This window comes from Triticum urartu, chromosome 5A, assembly GCF_056163025.1.
Source record: "Triticum urartu cultivar PI428250 chromosome 5A, HENAU_Tu73, whole genome shotgun sequence".
In the NCBI taxonomy this organism is placed as follows: Eukaryota; Viridiplantae; Streptophyta; class Magnoliopsida; order Poales; family Poaceae; genus Triticum; species Triticum urartu.
The window spans coordinates 233,179,156-233,201,120 of record NC_141877.1 but is presented as its reverse complement, the minus strand read 5'-3'; the positions used below and the strand labels follow the sequence as shown (position 1 = coordinate 233,201,120).

At 42.8% G+C, this 21,965-nt stretch overlaps 1 protein-coding gene across 20 annotated transcripts; it reads left to right on the top strand.

Moving 5' to 3' along the window:
• Window positions 1–9,321: 9,321 nt before the first annotated feature.
• LOC125508407 (mitochondrial-processing peptidase subunit alpha-like) lies at window positions 9,322–20,982 on the top strand. Of its 20 annotated transcripts, none has more exons than XM_087525821.1 (19): window positions 9,322–9,728; window positions 9,833–11,542; window positions 11,745–11,912; window positions 12,450–12,617; window positions 12,710–12,790; window positions 13,460–13,595; window positions 13,789–13,849; window positions 14,302–14,388; window positions 14,617–14,716; window positions 14,820–14,935; window positions 15,079–15,158; window positions 15,248–15,302; window positions 17,642–17,754; window positions 17,941–18,073; window positions 18,215–18,266; window positions 19,606–19,704; window positions 19,831–20,118; window positions 20,295–20,459; window positions 20,579–20,982. In XM_087525821.1, the coding sequence occupies exons 2-6, from the start codon at window positions 11,267–11,269 to the stop codon at window positions 13,490–13,492; spliced, it is 726 nt and encodes a 241-aa protein (XP_087381947.1). In that variant the 5' UTR covers window positions 9,322–9,728; window positions 9,833–11,266; the 3' UTR covers window positions 13,493–13,595; window positions 13,789–13,849; window positions 14,302–14,388; window positions 14,617–14,716; window positions 14,820–14,935; window positions 15,079–15,158; window positions 15,248–15,302; window positions 17,642–17,754; window positions 17,941–18,073; window positions 18,215–18,266; window positions 19,606–19,704; window positions 19,831–20,118; window positions 20,295–20,459; window positions 20,579–20,982. The 20 variants fall into 20 exon arrangements, with proteins under 20 accessions (XP_087381947.1, XP_087381943.1, XP_087381936.1 ...); XM_087525817.1 differs by having other exon boundaries at window positions 19,597–19,704; XM_087525810.1 differs by having other exon boundaries at window positions 19,526–19,704.
• The last annotated feature ends 983 nt before the right edge of the window (window positions 20,983–21,965 follow it).

Below are 21,965 nucleotides of genomic sequence, written 5' to 3'. Positions count from 1 at the left end.
ACTTCTGATGTGCTTTATCTTGGTGCCAAAATTGTTCATAGCTCGATTGGCGAAGCGTCTGAAGACATCCTGCACTTCAGTCTTGTAAAGGATTATGTGCACCCAAGTATATCTAGAATAATCATCAACAATAACGAAGCCATAGAGGCAAGCAGTAGTAGTTAGAGTTGAGTAATGAGTGGGACCGAAAAGATCCATGTGAAGCAGTTCGAAGGGTCGAGTAGTAGTCATGATTGTCTTCGAGGGACGTTGGCCCTCGTCATCTTCCCTGCTTCACAGGCACCGCATAAGTGGTCTTTCTTGAACTTGACGCCCTCGATGCCTATGACATGCCTCTTCTTCGCAAGGGTGTGGAGGTTCCTCATGCCAGCATTCTGAAGCCTTTGCTAGAAGACATACTGCAAGCTGTGGCCCTGCTGAGAAATCTACCATGTACAAATCATCTTTTCGATACCCTTCAAACACTAGAGACTTGTCAGATTCCATTAGTACAAGGCAACGATATTTTCCAAATATTACGATCATGTTCAAATCGCAAAGCATTGAGACAGACATTAAGTTGAAGCCAAGGGATTCAACAAGCATGACTTTATCCATGTGTTGATCCCTTGAGATTGCAACTCTACCTAGACCCAATACCTTACTTTTACCATTGTCAGCAAATTGATGTGGCTCTTGTCGGATGGACGTAAGGTTGAGTCCATAAGAAGACTTCTTTTGCCAGTCATGTGATTTGTACACCCACTGTCAATAATCCATTCTGAAGACGCTGGTGTCGTACCCTACAGTGTAGTTAGGGGGATAGGCTTCACCAAGAGCATTGTGAAGCAAAAACATTTGACGAACCAGTGGGTTATGAAAGCTTAGATCCAGGTTTGGACTAATAGGAGAGTAGAAAGCGATTCAGGTACGAAGTACATAGTAAGACCATTTGGGCATTTGATCTTGCGCCCTACAAGATGTTTAAGGTCCCCAGCAATAGCGTCAGACGATTTTGGTTTTCTGCTGGAGACCTTTCCCTGCAAAAGAGAGTTAAGCTTTCTTAGCCACCCACATCAACGGCGGCTTAGAAGCAATAAGTCTAAGTGCAGCATCTGAGAATTTTGGCTTTGAAGCCTTAGCCAACAGTCTTGCAGGCGGACAATAGTACTCATAAGAATAAGCAGAATAGTTCTTGGTCTTATGAACATGGCGGTTTGATGAACCGCTCTCATATTCATATGCCTGAGTATGGTTTCCCTGCAAAACATTTGCGTTAGTGCGACTCAGGTGAGTCCTCTGTCTGTATGAAGCCTTTGGTCTGAGGTTTGTCTTCTTCACGTGAGGTGTCATGATGACATTCACAGGAAGACTCTCCAGACACCTTTTCGGAACCCAGATCTTCTTCATAGGCGGTCCATTCCTGCAGTTAGTACCAATGTACCTGGCAAACACTTCACCATTCTGATTCTTAAACAGTATATAGTTTGCATCAAAGGATTCATCAATGATAATGGGGTTAGCACAAGTGAAGCCAGATAGATTGGATGGATCTGCTGAAGGTTCCTTTGCAGCAACCCACATGGTTTTGGGGTACTGCTCAGGTTTCCAGTAAGAGCCATCTGCATTCATTTTCCTTACGAACCCTACACCCTCTTTCCTAGGGTTTCGGTTCAGAATCTGCTTTTTCAGGACATCACATAGCGTCTGATGCCCTTTAAGACTTTTGTGCATCCCTGTTTCAAGCAATGTCTTCAACCTAGCATTCTCATCAGCAATAGCGGTGGTATCCTCAGCAGAGGGGTTAGTTACCACATCAACAATTGAAGATATTGCAACAGCAGTAGCATTAGAACATTCAGCAACAGAAGTAGCATTATCACGCTCAATGCATTTAAGACATGGTGGTTCAAATCCTTCCTGAGCGGGACTGATCTGTTTGGCGCGAAGTGACTCATTTTCTGTTTGAAGATCTTCATGAACCGCTCTCAATTTCTCAAGATCTTGCTTCCTTTGAAGATAATCATAGGAAAGCTTTTCATGAGTTGTTGAGAGAGTTTCATGATGACTTTCAAGTTCCTGATACTTAACGTGAAGATTTTTTATGTCTTCAATTAAGGATTCAGATCGAGTCATTTCAGCACCTAACAGATCATTGCTTCTGTCTAACAGTTTTTCAATATGTTCCATAGCTTTCTGTTGTTCAGTTGCGATTTTAGCAAGTGTTTTGTAGCTAGGTTTTGAACCACAATCAGAGTCATCGTCACTAGATGTTTGATAGTGAGTAGTGCGTGTGTTTACCTTGGCACCGCATGCCATGAAGCAGTAGGTAGAAGCGGAGTAGTCCTTGTCATTTGCATCGGTGTCGGTGATGAAGTCATTGTCTTCAATGTTGAAGATGGACTTGGCAACGTATGTTGTAGCCAGACTTGCGACGCCTGAGTCGGATTCCTCCTCAGACTCCACCTCCGCCTCCTCAGAAGCAGACTCCTCCTCTGAATCCATTTCCTTGCCAACAAACGCACGTGCCTTGCCAGATGAGCTCTTCTTGTGTGATGAAGACTTTGAGGAAGACTTGGAAGAAGACTTTGAGTATTTCTTCTTCTTCTTCTTGTCGTCAGAGTCATATTCCTTGCTCTTCTTCTTCTTTTTGTTCTCATTGTCCCACTGTGGACACTCAGAGATGAAGTGGCCAAGTTTCTTGCACTTGTGACATGTTTTATTCTTGTAGTCATGAGCAGGAGCTTCATCATTCCTTGAACTTGATCGGGAAGACTTTCTGAAGCCTTTCTTCTTGGTGAATTTTTGGAACTTCTTGACAAGCATAGCAAGTTCCCTTCTAATGTCTTCAGGATCATCAGAACTGCTGTCAGATTCTTCTTCAGATGAGGAGACAGCTTTTGCCTTCAAGGCACGAGTTCGCCCATAGTTTGGACCGTAGATATCTCTTTTCTCCGAAAGCTAAAACTCATGTGTGTTGAGCCTCTCAAGTATGTCAGATGGATCGAGTGTCTTGAAATCAGGACGTTCTTGAATCATCAGGGCCAGGATGTCAAACGAACTATCAAGTGATCTCAGCAGCGTCTTGACGACTTCGTGTTTGGTAATCTTAGTGGCGCCGAGGGCTTGAAGCTCATTTGTGATGTTAGTGAGTCGGTCAAATGTGTGCTAAACATTCTCATTGTCATTTCGCTTGAAGCGGTTGAAGAGGTTGCGAAGGACACTGATTCTCTGATCTCTCTGGGTTGAGATGCCTTCATTGACCTTGGAGAGCCAGTCCCAGACCAGCTTGGATGTCTTCAAAGCACTCACACGGCCATACTGTCCTTTGGTCAGATGACCACAGATGATATTCTTGGCAGTAGAGTCCAATTGAACGAATTTCTTGACATCAGCAGCAGTGACACCTTCTCCAGCCTTGGGAACGCCGTTCTCGACGACATACCATAGGTCGACGTCAATGGCTTCAAGATGCATGCGCATCTTATTCTTCCAGTAGGGATATTCAGTTCCATCGAAGGCGGGGCACGCAGCGGAGACTTTAATTATCCCTGCAGTCGACATAGCTAAAACTCCAGGCGGTTAAACCGAATCACACAGAACAAGGGAACACCTTGCTCTGATACCAATTGAAAGTGCGTTATATCGACTAGAGGGGGGTGAATAGGCGATTTTTATGAAAGTTTTCAGAACATAGAAGTTTTGAAGACAAATGATAAAATTAAACCTATTACCATGCAGCGGAAGGTAGACTACACTACGCAAACCATAGTCAAGTATTCAATGAAGTGAAAGCACAAAGACTAATAGCAGCTAGGTAGTAAGGATCAGGTAGGAAGATATTGTGAAGCCAAACAGAACACACAGTCACTCAGTGAAGACAAATGATAGTGCAAACATGCAATGACTTCACAAGGAGTAACAGTAAGTAAAGGGAAGTGAAGATGAAACCAGTGACTCGTTGAAGACAATGATTTGTTGGACCAGTTCCAGTTGCTGTGACAACTGTACGTCTGGTTGGAGCGGCTAGGTATTTAAACCTTAGGACACACAGTCCCGGAAAACCAGTCCTGAACACGCAGCTCAGGACACCCAGTCCTCACCGTATTCTCCTTGAGCTAAGGTCACATAGACCTCGCCCAATCACTCTGGTAAGTCTTCAAGGTAGACTCCCAAACCTTCACAGACTTCGTTAACCGGCAATCCACAATGTCTCTTGGATGCTCAGAACGCGACGCCTAACCGGCTGGAGGATGCACAGTCCTTAAGTGTAATAAGTCTTCAGATCACACAGACAAGAAGACTTAAGTGATGCCCAATTCTCTCTGGCTCTGGTGGTTAGGGCTTTATCCTCGCAAGGAATTCTCTCTCAAAGGCTTCGAGGTGGGTTGCTCTCAAACGACAAAAGCCATACTTTCAATTTGAGCAGCCAACCGTTTATGGTTGTAGGGGGTGGGCTATTTATAGCCACTTGGCAACCCGACCTGATTTGTCCGAAATGACCCTGGGTCACTAAGGAACTGACACGTGTTCCAACGGTCAGATTTCAAACTCACACGACAACTTTACTTGGGCTACAAGCAAAGCTGACTTGTCCGACTCTAGACAAGATTCGCTCTCATAGTCTTCACTCGAAGACATAGGTTTTTGGTTTAGGCATCACTTCAGTCATTCTGACTGGTTCTCTTGGACCCCACTTAACAGTACGGTGGTTCCTATGACTCAACACAAAAGAAAAAGACCTATGAAAGATCTAAGACTTCGAGCTCCATAGGCTTCATATCGTGTCTTCTCTTGTCATAGTCTTCAATGTGAATATCTTCATATACCACCTTTGACTTCAATGTCTTCATACATTTTTAGTGGTCATCTCTGGTAGTAAAACCGAATCAATGAGGGACTTCTACCTGTGTTATCCTGCAATTCTCACAAACACATTAGTCCCTCAACTAGGTTTGTCGTCAATACTCCAAAACCAACTAGGGGTGGCACTAGATGCACTTACAGTCCCCGATCACTCGACCTCCGCCAGCAGAGCAAGGCGCGTACAGTAATGCCGACGCGGCCCCGGAGGGCAGCCGCATAGCTCCATCAGTCAAGGGAAGGGACCACGCCCCTTACGTTCCGCCTCCAGCCAGAGGTATGAGACCAGATCAGAGCTCTGTACTCAGTTCGAGACTGGCCGAATTGCAACGAGACAATACTGATTCCTACGATTTTGGCCCTCGCATTCATCTGCCCCGTTTTGATGGCTCGAATCCGAGGCTCTGGCAAACGAGATGTGAAGACTATTTCAGCATGAGCGGCACACCGCGTTAGTTATGGGTTCAGTTTGCATCCACCTTGTTCGAGGGCCCAGCAGCGCGCTGGTTGGAATCGGTTCAGCGACGAGCACCAAATGCACCGTGGGAGGATTTCTGCAGACTGCTACAGTGCAGATTTGGGCGTAACCAACATCAGGCACTGGTACAAAAATTTCATAGCATCTCTCAAACAGGTTTAGTGGAAGATCATGTGGAACAATTTGCTGAGCTCTATGACCAGTTGTCTACTTATGAGGCCGTGCCTGAATCTGTGCATTATGTCACCAAGTTCATAGATGGTCTGAATCCTTCGGTCAGAGTTTTGGTGTCATTGCAACAGCCGACAGACTTGGATGCGGCTTACGAGTTGGCTCTGTTACATGAATCACTGACCAGTTCAATCCCTCAGTCTCATCAAGCGATCATACGCCAACAGTTCCCACAAACAATGTCAACTGTAAAACCAGCTGCGAGCAAATCCACTGAAGATAGACGAAACAATTCAGATGTTCAGAAACAGAAACCTGGAGAAGACAAATGGGAGGCTCTGAGAACTTGCCGCAGGGCCAAGGGACTGTGTTTTACATGCGGCGAGAAATGGAGCCGTGATCACCAGTGCAAGCAAACTGTGTCACTTCATGTGGTGCAGGAAATGGTGGAGTTTTTCCAGTGTACATCCTCAGAGGAGCTTGGGTCAGATGAGGATGATGAGGTCAATCTAATGGCCATTTCCGAGGCCGCCGAAGGAAGGTCAGCTAGCAGTAAAGCTTTTCAGTTGATTGTTACACTCCAGGGACAACAGAAGACCTTTTTAGTGGATTCTGGCAGTACCCACTCCTTCCTAGATATTGTTTTAGCTTAACACAATGACAGGAGTGCAGGCATGTACAACACTGAAGGTGAAAGTAGCTAATGGGGGGATAATGAGCTGCTCTAGCTTTGTGCCCATGTGCAATTGGTCAGTAAATGGTGTACAGTTCGAGCATGACCTCAAGATTTTTCCTCTTAGCTGCTATGATGGGATTTTGGGAATGGATTGGTTGGCTAAACATAGCCCAATGACTGTGGACTGGGAACAACAATGGATGTCTTTTCCTTTGCATGGAAAAACAGTAACAATTCAAGGGGCAACACCTGTGGAATTTGCTTATACCATCATAGAGTTGTCTGTAGTTACTGATGAAAATGCTCAAACTGTGTTGCCAGAAATTCAGGAGCTGTTGGATGAGTTTCAGGATGTTTTTGCTGCTTTTCGCACAGGCCATACAGATTAGCACCAGAACTAAAGGATGAAGTGGAAAGGCAAATTCAGGAGATGTTAGATTCTGGTGTAATCAGAAGGAGTAACAGTCCATTTTCTTCTCCAATTCTCTTGGTTAAAAATAAGGATCACACCTGGAGATTGGTGGTGGATTACAGACACCTCAATGCCCTGACAATCAAGGGAAATTACCCTATGCCTGTGATTGATGAGCTATTGGATGAACTCCATGGTGCACAATGGTTTACGAAACTGGATCTCAGGGCTGGATACCACCAAATAAGATTAGCCCCTGGAGAAGAGTATAAAACAGCCTTCCAAACGCACCATGGGCATTTTGAGTTCCTAGTTGTGGGTTTTGGCCTGACAGGAGCTCCAAATACTTTTCAAGGGGCCATCCATGTATCCTTGTCTGAAGAACCTGACATGCTTAGAAATTTTTTGATTGCATTCTTTGATGACATCCTAGTTTTCAGTAAAACACTGAAACAACATCTAGAGCATGTCAGAAGAGTATTGCAAGTTTTGAGAAGGGACAAATGGTATGTAAAGCTTTCCAAGTGTGAATTTGCTTCTCAAAAACTACTCTATTTGGGTCACATTATCAGCAAGGATGGAGTCTCTACAAATCCTGAGAAAATAAGTACTATTGAACAGTGGCCACAACCTGAGTCTGTGAAAGAGGTCAGAAGTTTCCTGGGATTAGCTGGTTACTACAGGAAATTTATTCGCCATTTTGAAGTTATTGCCAAGCCCATGACTAACTTACTGCGCAAGGGTGATGTGTTTGTTTGGACTAGTGTTGAGGACACAACCTTTCAGACACTGAAGCAAGCCTTGGTTACTGCTCTTGTCCTGGCTTTGCCAAATTTCCAGAAACCATTTACTGTCGAAACAGATGCTAGTGACTGTGGCATAGGTGCTGTGTTATCACAAGAAGGGCACCCCATGGCGTTTGTTAGCAAGGCCCTGGGCCCCAAAAATCAGACACTATCGGTATATGAAAAGGAGTTTTTGGCAATTCTGCTAGCAATGGAACAGTGGCGCTCCTACCTGCAACTAAAAGAGTTTAACATTATAACTGATCAAAAGGCTTTAGTCAGTTTAACAGAGCAACGTCTGCATACAGCTTGGCAGCAAAAAGCCTTAACCAAATTGTTTGGTTTGGATTACAAAATCATTTACAGGAAAGGGACTGAAAATAAGGTTGCTGACGCTCTGTCTAGACGCCCTCATCTGTCAGGAGATTGCTATGTTCTATCAGCTATACAGCCAGCGTGGGTGCAGGAAATCATGGATAGTTATACTTCAGACTCTCATGTTACTGCAATCCTACAGAAGTTGGCCATTGATCCATCAGCTGTCCCTGATTTTACTCTACAAGGAGGGTTACTTCGTTTCAAGAAACGACTGTGGATTGGCTCGAATGAACAGTTATAGCGCAAAATCATCGACAGTTTACATGCTAGTTCGGCTGTTCCATTGGAAGAAAATGAAGCAAATGATCAAAGTTGTACTACAACAGTGTCAGATATGCCAACTTGCTAAACCTGACAGAGTTCCCTACCCAGGTCTGTTGCAGCCTTTACCTATACCTTCACAGCCGTGGGAAATGATGACAATGGATTTCATAGAAGGATTGCCTGTTTCACAGCATTACAACTGCATTTTAGTGATTGTGGACAAACTAACTAAGTATGGGCACTTCATTGCTCTCAAGCACCCTTACACAGCTACCACAGTGGCAGAACAATTCTTGGATCATGTGTACCGTCCGCATGGCCTTCCTGTATCGCTGGTTTCTGATCGCGATCCAGTTTTTACCAGCTCGTTTTGGAAAGAGGTGTGCAACAAAACAGGTATTAAACTGCGCATGAGTTCGGGTCAACATCCTCAGATTGACGAGCAAACCGAACGGGTGAACCAGCAGGTGGAAGGGTATCTCAGATGTTTTATCAGCGCCCGTCCGAATTGTTGGTTCAACTGGCTCCCGCTCTGTGAATTGTGGTATAATACAAATTGGCACTCTTCGACTGGCCGTACTCCATTTGAACTGGTCTATGGGCACCCTCCCCGTTATTTTGGCATATCTCCAGTGGACGCTGTTGGCAGTTCAGACGCTCAACAGTGGTTGCGTGACAGGCATGTGATCATGGAGTCAGTTAAACATCATTTGTTACGTATGCAGAAGCGAATGAAGATTCAGGCTGATAAACACCGAATGGAAAGATGTTTCGAGGTAGGCGACACGGTGTTCCTCAACATGCAACCGTACATTCAGCCTTCTATCGCCCCTCGCGCAAATCACAAGCTGGCTTTCAAATACTTTGGACCTTTTGAAATACTAGCCCGGATCGGTGCAGTGGCTTACAAGCTGAAGCTGCCGGACAACTGCAGAGTACACCTAGTTTTTCATGTCTCCTTACTCAAGCGCCATGTCAAACCAGACCAGCAGGTATTGCCTGTTCTTCCTTCAACAGCAGCTCACCTGCAGGTTCCATCTTACTTCATCGATCGTCACTTGGTTTCGCGTGGGGACAAGATGGTGGCTCAAGTACTGGTCAAGTGGAGCCATTCTCCAGCATCGTCGGCAAACTGGGAAGACCAAGACATGCTGAAGCAACAATTTCCGCGCGCACCGGCTTGGGGGCAAGCCGTTTTCCTTCCGGAGGGATTGTCAGCAGCACTGACCAGGACACATCGACAATACCTGAATCGCTACAGAAGGATCCGGCAAGCACAGAACAGGCCAGGCTCAAGAGGAGAGCCCAGGCGCCGGCAAGGTTGCGAGACCTATAATGGACCCGCTAGTCACTGCCTATATGATGACTTGTCCTTGTTCTGTAACGGGTGGCTGGCGGCTTTGGCCGAGGAATGGTTAGGATAGCTGGCCTGAGTGAATTGGCTGTAATCTTCCTCCTCTCTCGTTGAAACTTGCATGAACAGAGCTGAGATCTGAGTGAATTCATAGTTAATTTCGAGAGAACCAAGCTTGGGCTTACACTGCAGCATCCGAGCGCAGCCGCTGGCGTGTGCGAGCCGCCGCCGCGTGCTGGCCCCCGCGTATGCTGGCCACGTACGTGCTTGCTGTGGGCGTCCAAGGCCAATGGAGGCCGCCGCCTTCAGCTCGCTCTTGCCCTGCTGCCTTCAATGCCTCTATCAAATTCTCCGCCCATTTCTTGCAGGTACCCATACTTCCTTCCTTCTCTCCTCCTCTTGATTAGCATGCTCCTTTCCAATCCACTCCTCTCCTTTGATTTAACACCTAGAACTTTTCGTCTTTGTGCAGATTATTCTGTGTATATGTCTACAAGGTGCTCGATGAAAGTCCAAACAGCCTACAGGGGAAGATTACTTCCTTTTTATGCTTTTCTGTGTACTCAATAATTCTTTCTTCTTCTTCTAAAATGTAGCTGCAGTCATCAACAAATTAGACCCCGCAAGTTCTTCCCCAAAATGTAGTGTACATGCAAGATTAATACATTATCGAAAATATGCAAAGCACTTTAAATAGATGTTGCAAAGCATTTTAAATAGATGTTGTATGTTTACTCCCTAGGTTTACTGTATATTGAGATGCAATACACATATGTGAACCAGTGATATGTATGACATTTTCAATAGAGATACTCTTTGTCTTCACCATTTACTATTAGACATGAAAAGCATCAGCTATATAGTATTATTCATTGGATATACTGTATGTTAGCACACAAGGTACAACTCTATGAAAAAAAACAACTGGATATTATGCATCTTATCAAATTGTTAACTCTTGAGGAGTTTAACTTAAAAAGCTATTTTCGCAACTATTGGTACTACTGTAGTCTGTAGATGTGCAGAGATCATTCTAGGGGTATTAAGATTAGTTTTCCAAACCATGTGTAAATCTAAATTCTAGGTGTGCAGAGATCTATTTTCTCAACTATTGGTACTATTGTAGTCTGTAGAGGCGTAGATATCTATTGCTAGCAATCTAAATTTCTAGATCAGCAGCTTGGTCTTAAGCTTACAAAAGACTACTTTGTCTGAGCAATAATAGGATGTAATTGTTTTGAGTGCTAGACATGGGTGTTCGTAGAATTTTGTCCTCACTTCTTGGCCCCAATTCAGATTAGTTTTTTTCTTCTCACGAGTGTTAGTTCATTTGGTGCTTTTGCTGTCATACTTAGAGCCCTGGTTCAGAATAGTTTTTTTCCTTCCAGTTCAGGCTAGTGATTTTTGTATATCAATTTTGTGTTCACAGTTTTGCGTCAGACCATAGAAGGATTTTGTCTCATGCTTTGGCTGTCTTACTCTATTTTCTATGCAAATTTTAGATCGCCAGTTCGGATCATGATCATCATGTCCTCCAATTACCATGTATTCTTACATTATTGCATTATTGTTTTATTAGGATAGAGATACTAACTCAGTTCGGCGCTAGAGCCACTGATTTGTATCTGATAATTCTCTGAGTTGAGGTCCTAATATCCATACTAATATTGGTTGGTCTGATCCAGTGTAGACTTGTGGGACTCATTATCCTATTTTTTACTATGAGGTCTGTTCTTCATTTGTTTTTCTAGCAAATGGAACAACATTCTATGCAACTTTCAAACATCTGAATAAACTCTTTATCTTTAGCCCACGTACGTATGGTGGTTGTTCACTCTTTGGTGTTTTGTTTCCTTTCTTCTGAACAAACAGGAAACCCCTGTGCAACTCTCAACAAACAGAACATATGTATCCTTCTGATGGGTTCATAGCGTCCTCCGCTGCTGCCTTGTCGCTCTTCGTTGACGCTTCATGTGGTTGTTTATCAGGGTCCCTGGGCGTGTGTGGGGGGGGGGGGGGGGGGGTGTTCGTGGCGTCGGGCTCAATCCACGAGTCGCCGGAGTCCATCGGCGTGACGCACCTGCTGGAGAAGCTGGCGTTTGAGGACACGGCGCCGGAGCCACATGCAGATCGTGCAGGAGGTAGAGGCCACAGGGGGCAACGTCGGCGCCTCCGCGTCCAGGTAGCAAATGGTGTACATCTATGACATGCTCAAGGTCAACATACCGCAGGCCCTGTGCTCCTCGACAACGTCCGGTCGACCGGCAGCCGCGGAATGTCATTGATGCATTACAGAGACCCTCTCTCACACACACAACTTATGATTTAGTATCTTGTTTGTTGTGCGCTGATTGTGGTGGTTGATTAAATTTGTTGCTTGTCAGCTGGCCCTTACTCGAGAAGAGGTCCAGGAGGGACAGAAGAACCCTGAGAGGTTTCTTCAGGAACTACTTAACCTTGTTGGATATGAGGGGGTGATCGCGAACCCGCTGATAGCTCCCAAGGAGGCTCTTGGGATCATCAATGCCGATATTTTTCAGAAGTTCTATCATGTACTACTTCTGACATTGAACTCTGCATTCCTCATTAACATGGCTTGCTGCTTGGCTGCTTGCATTTACATAGTTTTTGGTAGAATGTCCATTTACATAGAGTGAACACATCTCAAAAGCATTACATGATATTAGCATGCTGGTAACCGTGGAGCATCCTTGCACACTTCCATCATTTTTCTTTCTATACTTACAGTTTTCCGTGGATGTAGTTGCGATAGATTCTAGATATTGACAATTTGACATTCTAATATTCTGTTAGTCAGCGCTAAAATGCAGAAGTAAGTCTATTTAACCACATAAGATACCAACATTGGTTTGTATGCGGCTGATCCCGTGCCAGCAACAACTCGAGTTGTTAAATTGTAATGGATTGTTCTAAATTTACAGCTTTGTGTACAAACTATGGATCATGATTGTTTGTAAGAGCAACAGTTTCATGCTATGTTGTTCTCACCATAGTGTTGTTTTGATACTCCTTACAATTAATGAATATGTTTTATTAAAAAATGTGAAGAATTGTTATTTCTATAACAGGAAAACTTCACTGCTGATCGTTTGGTTCTAGCAGCGTCAGGTGTTGATCATCAACACTTGTTAGATGTTGCAAAACCTTTTTTGTCTGATTGGCACAAGGGGTCCCCTATGGAAACACCAATTTCTACCTATACAGATGATGATTTTAGGCACAAAGCAGAATCATATGTAATATACTTTCTAATCGAGTATATTACATTTTGAGTTTTAAGATTTCCTTATGTTCTAGCTTGAAGTTTTACTCATTTCTTTGCCTGCAGATGACACATGTTGCACTGGCTTTTGAAGTGCCAGGCGATTGGCTTCAAGAAAGAGATGGTACAATTATGACTGTCATACAGGTATAACTAAGGGTTGGGCATTTGACAGTAATGATAAGTTAGTATACCAAATAAAAGAAAATAAATTACTTACTGCAGAGCCATTCAGTTATGTTTGCCAACTCTGAAGGATAGTTCCTCAAAACTTTAGGGCTTCTTTATTTCCTCACAATTTTCTTCAGAAATTCGAACGGGGAACTAATGTTTTTCCTGTTTGTGTTTAATAAAACTGATACTATGTGGTGAACAAATGCTGCTATTGTGGTTGTGTTAATTGATACTATATGGGGCCAGCAACCTGCATCATGAGGCTTAGCTTTGTGGCCTTTATTTCCTCGCTTATTAAGTTTGTCAGTTAGTTTAAAAAGGTTAAGTGCTAGGTAAGATTTGAAATAATCAAGGTTTGTTAGGAAGGATCTGATCCGACTTTTGGACTGAGTTATCCATATAATGGACTAGCGCGTAAGCCTCATGCTCATTAGAGGAGGTTTCTCCTCCACCATACCCTGTCCCTGCCGCCACATTAATGCCATGGTGTAGCCATCACCTCATGGCTATATTCCCACGAACTTGGATTATGACAGAGTCCACCAATATTTTTTGGTCATCCTAACTCGAATAAGAAAACCAATTCCTTGTTGTAATCATTTCTTGCTTTTCTCCGAATCTTCACTTAGTTTCATTCTACAGGTTGTTTGCTGCAGAAGCAAAACATGCATCTGAGGCTGTTGGTACGATGGGAGTAGCACTTCTTGTTTGCACGTTGCCTGGGCAAGTGACATCTGATTGTTTAGGTCCTGAGAAAATTGAGCTTGGCCTTGGAATTGTAAGTCTAGACCGTATCAACAATTGTTACTTTAGTGAGAAGTTTCTGAACATACTCTCTGTTTCTCTGGACTTGGTTGGAAGTGTTTCTCATGTTATCCAGTCTCACTAGGCTTGTTACTTTTGTTGCTGAATTTTGCCTACAGTATGTAATAGACTCACATGAATGTCTTTAATTCTTCGTACTTGTGTAGGAACTCTAACGGAAATTTGCCTAAATCTGGTCGTCCACTAATTCGTGACAACGAAAATCTGGTAGCTCTCCAAAATCGTTTCCATAGTGTACTTGCTAAAGTTTTTTTTTCTTCTGAATTTAGTACTCAGGAGTTTAGTTTTTCTATGGAATCTTTAGGAGTTTAGTTAGGTGTTCTCTAATATGGACTCAGGCCCATTTTATGCCCTAAATCTTATTTGTCCTTTCAAGTTTGCTATATATACAGAGAGACCTTGCGCAGGGAGTTAAAATGTCTGGTGAGATCTCATAATTTTTTTATCAAAGGACCATAGGTAGATAGGCTCTGCCTATGGCAAATAAGAACAAAGAAACATGGAGAATAAATAAATTACATGCAGCTATCATGAGGATTTGAGGTTGCTTAAGAGAGTACTACTTTGTTACACGAGTACATTAGATTTCATGTTACTTTTACCATAGCATTAATATTCAGATTTCCAATGGATTTGACGTATGCATGTTTCTTTGCTAGGTTAAACCATTGTCAGTCGTTTGTCCAGAATCTTTCCTTCATATGTTTCAGACAAATCAAGGCAACTATTTTCTTAAAGGACAAAAGGTATGGCTCCTTTCACACATTTTTTTATTTGTTGAATGATTCTCTCACCAGGAGTCAGAAAACTTAAAAGGGAATTGAAGTGCATATTATAAGGTTTGGAATTTGAGGATCTTACTGATAGTGTTAGTATCATGTGAATAAAACCATGAATAGCTCCTGAGTGGCGACCATGAATTGCTCCTGAGGGGCGATGAGGAGGCTCGGCCCTTACATCTCTCTATCTCGCAGGGCCAGGCCTCCCGTCCGCGTCGCGCCGCCGCCGGCATGGAGCTGGTTAAGGCCACTCATTTCCATGGCAGGGTCTGAAAGCTGGGAACAAGAAACAGAAGTATGAGAAAATCAGCGAAAGGAAAATTGTTGTTCTTTTCTATATCCTGCAGTCGACACCATTGAGACATTATCTTATTATAATTGTATTCTCTTACCTATAGGCCCTCTGTCATGGATATCCTACTGAATTTGCATCTTATTTCCATTACTGCCACTCACTGCGCTTTGGACTATCCGTATCTCAAGTCATTGTCTAGAGACCATTTTATTGGAGAGGGTGAGTGTATCTTTTTCATGTCGTGAACTTATAATCATTCATTTAATTTAGTTGTAATGTTTAATTGATGTTTAGACACCTAAATCCTGCAGAGTTGCTCTCCATTTTGAACTCTTGACAGACCAATATTTTCTGCTTGCAAGGTTTCAGTTTGATTGTATTTTTTATTGGACGATTCTGAAGTATAAACAATTAGATGACCAGTGCTCCACCGCGCGCTATGGTCAGTACATTACAGTTGTTCCTTATTTCCTTAATGCTACACACATGAAGATTTATGTCCTACTGTTTGCTCTTTTCCATTTATGTTAGGGCCCGGCAGGAGGACAAGGCTCTGGGATGGCTTCCATGGCAAACAGACAGTTAGGTACCGTATATTATCCATCTCATGGTGCATTCTAGAGTATCTTATGGATCATTTATATGCAAGACAATAAGTTATGAGTTGTGTTAGGTGGAAGTATGCATTCTTTACATAAGATGACATTTCCCTCAAAAATAGAGTTTTGAAATGTGCATGTCGTACAACCAGTCCTTTCAAAAAAAAAGTTGTACAACCAGTAATAGCAAGAAGTTAGGAATCAGGCTCATTACCCAACGCGTTGGTCTTTTGAGTTGATCAATTGTATGTATATCTGGGAACTGTTTAAATGGTAATCAAATAAGCATATGGAAAATACGGATGGATGATAATCAACACATTGATACTTGTGGTGATCTGTTCTGGGCTTGTGTGTCACTCTTCCAGAGACAAACTGGACATACATATTCAAAATCCTTACTGGATGGTTTCCTTTGTTCAGATTCAAAGTGAAGATGTGATGCATGTCCACAACTGAACAGTCAAACTGCTGAAAAAGCACCTTCTTTAGAAAGTGAGAAATTGAATATACACAACAGACAACTCTGTGGAGCAAATACATGACAAACCCCTCTTTAAAATGCTCAAGGTATAGAACGAATAATCCTCAATAACTGACATGGTTGTTTCCTGTAGGCAGGTGAGGTATCAGAGGAGCTTGATTTTTTTACTATAAAATACAGAAGAAAATAACCAAAGAAGTGTTTCATAGTTAACTGGTCAAGTGTGTAATGAACTTTCTATTTTGTTCCTGATGATCTGAAATTCCTTATTTCTATGCAATAACACTACATATAAAAAGTAAAGTGGAAGGGGCGCCTCCCACCTGGCACCGCCCAGCTTCCTCTCAGGCGGCGCCACCGGGTGGCGCCCCGACCACTAGTACAACCCATTAACAGTCGCTACAAGGGCGAGTTACGGTTATGTCCACGTGTCTTTTACTGTGCTAGCGGTAGGAAAAAAATCGGAGGGATAGGAGAGATCCAAAGCACTTGGGCAAGACCTAGCCCGAGGGGTCTCTGCACGACCCCTTTCTCTCGCCGCCGCCGCCTCCTCCCCTCTCCCTCGATGCCCCCTGACATCTCGCCGGCCCCCCACTGACCCCCAACCAGGAACCCTCGCCGGCCCGCCCGACCGTGGACTTCGCGGAGCAGGACGTCCACGTCTTCGACGAGGAATACGACGGCGCCGAAGCCGAGGCCGAAGGCAGAGGCGGCGCCTCGTCCGGCTCTTCCTCCCTGTCCTCATCCTCCTCGTCCTCCGCCGCCGCCTCCTCCTCCTCCAGCACCACCTCCAGCGGTCGCAGCAACAGCGTTGCCGGCGGCGGCGATGATGGGGATGGCGGGGAGTATGACTCGTTCGATGTCGTGCCCGTCAAGCCCGCCGCAGGGGACGAGGAGGAAGAGGAGGTGAGAGATTTGTTTGCCCCCCGCGTGTAGCAACTACCTAATTTCAGGTCCACCTCTCGTTACTGAATTAGCCGCAAGATTCTCCTGGGCCAAGTTATCTCCTTGGTATTTGGTGAACAGGATTTCTTAGGAGATTGCTACATAACCCTACCAAGTTTCTTGTGATTGGCTGGTTTTGTTGCTCGTGGGGCTGCTGCAATGAACGTTTGGTCTGTGGCAGAATTAACCTTCTCGCTTGAGTACACGATGAACTCTTCATGCTGCAGACTTGTGTTAGAATCATTGTTCAAGTTTCAGCAGTGTATGTCAGGCTAAGTAGAGCATAATGTTGGATTAAATTCTCTGCTAGCATCTTCTGGTTCTTGCTTGATTTTGTAGAGTCAGAGAGACTTTGAGAAGGTTATGTAATAATCAAAATATTAACATATAAATCTGAAATATGGAAGATCAGTGAGCAATGCTCCTGTGCTAGGGTACAAACATGTGTTTTTTAGATGGAGTACATTCTATTCCATTAACCGAAATGACCAGCTATATTCTCTCCAACTACGAAACTGAGCAAAAAGTCAGGATCACCGTCTAACCACAAACACGTCTGCGACCTTATAACAACGCACCTTTGTTTCTCAGATATTCTTTTCGACTTGTATACTAATTATCTGGTTTGTCTTCTTGTTGCTCTTTATCAAAAAATACATCCATGTTGTTTAGGAATTCATTTATGTTTACACATAATTACCTCTATCTAATTAGAATTGTTGGTAGACATCTTTATAGTAGTTTAGTACTGAAGCCCGCGGAGGACGGGGACGATATGGGGGTGCAGATGCAGGGCGTTTTCTTTGGATCTCCCGCTGAAGTTTTTTAAAGACGAGTTTCTGTAGAGAACCTAGGTAAAGGGTTGATTTTGGTTTCTTTGTTTGGTTTTAATGCCAGGGAAGTAGTGAGCAGGGCACAGTATGTGGCAGGGCCGAGTTCTCCAACTCCTGCTTCCATCACATGAAGGATGGTGTATGTCCATGCGGCGACTACTGGTAGATTCAGTGCTGGTAGGTATAACAATCCTCGCCTTGTTTTTGATATATCAAGCATAGGAATTACCTGCATCTCTTTCCTTTCTTTCTTCAGCATGCTACTTTTTCTGTTATGCTCTTTCGTTTGTGTTTGTCAAGGTTTGACATGCTTGTGGTGGTTAACCTCTGTTCGCTTTCTTTGACCTCGAGAATGGCAACCAGGAGCTCAAGAGTGACAAGGACGTCTATATCAACACTTCAATGTGTCGATGGCGTGCGGTAGACGCATGAGCTCCTCATCTACGTCGACCTCCACTGCGGCTCATGCAGCGCCGACGCCAAGCTGGAGGAGAAGGTGAGGTCGAATCCGGCCGGTCTTCCTGTTTCAATTCTTCGTACCTGCCCTTGGATTTCAGATATATGAAGAGCTGAATATGTTCAGTGATGTTGGACATTATTGTCAATATTTCTAAGATACAATCAAATGCTCTTGTAGGTGGGCTGAATGGAATGGAAAGTACAGAGATCATATTCGAAGGTTCATCAAGGTACTGTTTGCTAAATCCTGATTCCAATCATTACCATTCTCCCAAATCTCCATCATTTCCGTATATTATTAAGACAGATCATTATATGGCTTTTTCATACCCATTTTGTCATAAGCCAAGTTGCAGATATAAAACACAGAATGATAAAAGACCAGAACAGCCAAAAAAGAGAAAGATTACCACAGAAAAATATATAATTTTCAAGTATGCATGAGGCTTCTCTGCATGTTCAAATTTACTGACCCAATTTTTCATGTACTGCTATTGCTTCCACTCTGCCTGCCGTTTTAGCCATCAGTTGAGGATTTTCCATACTTGGTTATATCATCGTTAAACATACTCCCTCCGTCCAAAAGTACTTGTCAGAGAAATGAATGTATCTAGACATATATTAGTTCTAGATACATCCATTTTTATCCATTTGTGCGACAAGTATTTTCGGACGGAGGGAGTACTTTCTTTTGGAGCCCTGTTTCTTGATGTTTTGAAGTACTTTTTTATAGCATTTGTAAGTACCAGAGCTAAATACAGGAAATACACATTAAGGTGTGTGTTTGAGAAAAATAATTCCTGAGCTTAAGCCTTCAGCGTAGTTGAAAGTTGAAACTATACACTTGGTTTATTCATTTTTTGTGGATGCAGATGTCGAAACAAAAATGATGCAACTGAAATTTCCTTTTTTGATGTGATAATAGTTAGACCCAAAGAACAGAGATTTATTTCATGTGTTATTTTTACGCAAAGAAGCATATGTTGACATTTCAGGCCTTCTTGAACAAAAACCTAAAACTTCCTCTTGTCATTTCAGGCCTTCTTGATTTATTCTTTTCTTCCACCTTGTTGGTATTGCTTTCATAGCAGCTGTAGAGTTCTGCGTTTAAACAGAGTAGTCAGTCAGAGTGAACATTTTTATATACTGTGTACTCATCACCTTTGGATGGGTGAATAGTCAAATTTCATATGGAGAACAGTTCATTGATGGAAGAAGTAGCTGGTGCTGAAAGGATGTCCAGGACCGATGCATATTTTCATATTTTTGTGTACTACAAGTAGTTGGGGGCCTGCTAAATCCCAGAGAAGGCACTGTCTAGCATCAGGGCTTCATTTTACAATCCAATCAAGTATTATGTAAATTTTGTTTAATTTTTTTCCTTTTGTTCTGACTGTCATGGAAAACGATGATTCATTTAATGTTGGCCTCTTATTTTATTTTTGTGTCTTGCTGCTCTACTTTATGAGTGAATACACTCCTGCTGCAGTTCTTTTCGGTCTTCTCTTTTGTAAACAACTGGCACTCAGTTGGACTGCATATACACATTAACAAATGCAGCATCCGCAGCTGCTGCTCACCGTCCATCCATGGTGTCGGCATTGGTCTCCTTCTCACCTTCCGTGTTCTCTTCCATACCACTTCCCACTGTCGCCACCACTACTGGAGGTACTCGCTCATTCCCCTTCCTTCCTTCTCTAATAAGTTTGTTTTATTGTTCATTTACAAAGATAATTCTACATCTTCTGTTCCTTGGCATTTAATTAATTTTGTACTAACAGTTTGTACAAGCAGGTTGATGACTTGCCACATGATGTCTGATCTTGTACGACCACGTAAAGATGCAGCACCAACTCCTTGTCAACAATGATTTGAAGCAAATGTGTGTGATAAAGTGTTCTACAAGTGCTGATTTTAGTGGTGGATTAACATCTTCTTTTATTTATATTTGTTTTGATTATGGTGCTTGACCTTAAACGTCTGGGGCAAAATGCGAGAGATGGGCTGTCTGATACTTACCAACTGGCAAAAGGGCGTATTCTTAACAGACTATATGACAGAAATGAAACGGTGTACTACAAGGTGTGCAACTCCACAGCTCACACATTCTTTTAGGCGCAAGCATATTTCTGTTGATGTTGTTTATCTCATTATATGGTTGTGCAACCACTTTGTTAACTCTATTGTATTGTAGTCTCAGATGTAGGCGCCTTTTCAAAGTGGTCACCTTATTTAACCTTATTTTTATTCTTTGATAGGTCTTAATAGATAATATTGAGTATGCACCTATTGTCTACACACCGACTGTTTTCACTGTTTGACAAAATTACGGTGGCTGGTTTAGACGGCCTCGGGGAATGTATTTTAGTGGAGAGGATCGTGGTGAACTGATGTCCATTGTGTACAACTGGCCAGCTTATCAGGTATGCATTGGTTCTTGTCCATTTACTGATTTGGTCTTCTATAGTTCAACTCTTTCAGTGTCTTAAAGGTATAAAGCTCTTTTGCTAAGAGGCTAATATATATCTTTTGCCTTTTGAAGATCTACTAGGGCTGGGAGAGCATCTTCTGATAACAAGTTTCTTATATTTCAAATAAACACAAGTGACTAATCTTTCACATGTCGACATGATAGTGGGTGACTGATGGAAGCAGCAGCTGCTGGAATCCTTGTTCTCCATCTTCCATTTTTTACATCTATATTTTCATATTTGACATCTCTAATTTTAAATAACTATAATTTGGTATTTGACCTGCATGGATTTTATTGACAAACAAAAACAATGTTTTGCTATATAATCTGATTGTCCCAATCAGCCTTTTCTCATAATAGTTGAGGGAGATACATTTCTTTTACGATGTTACCAGTTTGGCTTGCTTTTGTACTGAACCAAGATGAATGATGTTTACCAAACTGAAGCTACAAATACGAGACTTGATCACGTCTGTGTGTTGCGTGACCCTACAACACTGGTTTCTTAGATATTATGAAGTTTCAAAGTGTTTTACTGCTATCTATTTCCTATTCGCCCCGTTTCTTTTGTAAGGCATATTTTGATTTGTTCAGATAATGCTTTGAATAATCTTTAATCTATTACTAGGTGGTGTATGTGAATAAGTTAATATTGGATTCATTTCTTTGGGGAGCTAAGCCATGTATTTGCAATTTTAGTAACATAGTTGGTTTGTGTAAAATAGATATATGTCTGCTTGCTTCTTAGGCATTGAAGAAGAAAAAATGAATCCCTACTAAGGTGATGTACAACTTCGGCTTTGTTTGTAAAGAAGCGAGTAGCCATTCTACTTTTGTGTAAGCTGATGCTTATTGGTTTCCATCTAATTGCAGCTCTCTCTTTTCTATGTCTCTTCTTGTTTATCCATCAAGGAATTGCTGTAATGAATATTTTATATGGCTACATCCAAGAGAGCATGATGTCATATTGTTTTAGCATACACTCAAATTGATGTACATGAGGTGAGACTGAGGCCCAAATATGGCAACCGAATATGCAGAGAAAGATAAGCGCACAGGCCCGTCTCAGGAGGGGCGCCCCAGCCTCTAGTGCACAGCAGGGTGCTGCATGCCCTTTGCCTTGTCCGTTCAACCCATGAGCCACCAGATGACAAAAATGTGCAAGGATCAAAGCAAGATGCCACTAGTATTCATGCAAAAAATCGTCCATGTAGTAATTCCACTGGTTTGATCGGTTCTAAGTGGTACTTGATGCTACCCACATGGGATCATGGCAATTATTGCTATCCACGTAAAGGCCATGGTTCGGGAGTACCAGTACTAAGTGGTTCAGCTGCAGATAAAAAAAGAAAACAAAAGATAGCCTGATTGGTCAAACACGACCCGGAGAGACTGTTCTGAGCCGCCTAGCTCCCGCTACGCTCGCGTTCCATCCCAACTGAAGAGAGATGTGCAT

What these genes read in the sequence shown, in the direction of transcription:
- LOC125508407 (XM_087525821.1), top strand. Translation starts at nt 11,267, where the DNA reads ATGTATCCTTCTGATGGGTTCATAGCGTCCTCCGCTGCTGCCTTGTCG. An exon ending in GGCACAAAGCAGAATCATAT is followed by an intron (nt 12,618 to 12,709) that starts GTAATATACTTT and finishes CTTTGCCTGCAG; the next exon opens with ATGACACATGTTGCACTGGC. An exon ending in CAATTATGACTGTCATACAG is followed by an intron (nt 12,791 to 13,459) that starts GTATAACTAAGG and finishes TTCATTCTACAG; the next exon opens with GTTGTTTGCTGCAGAAGCAA.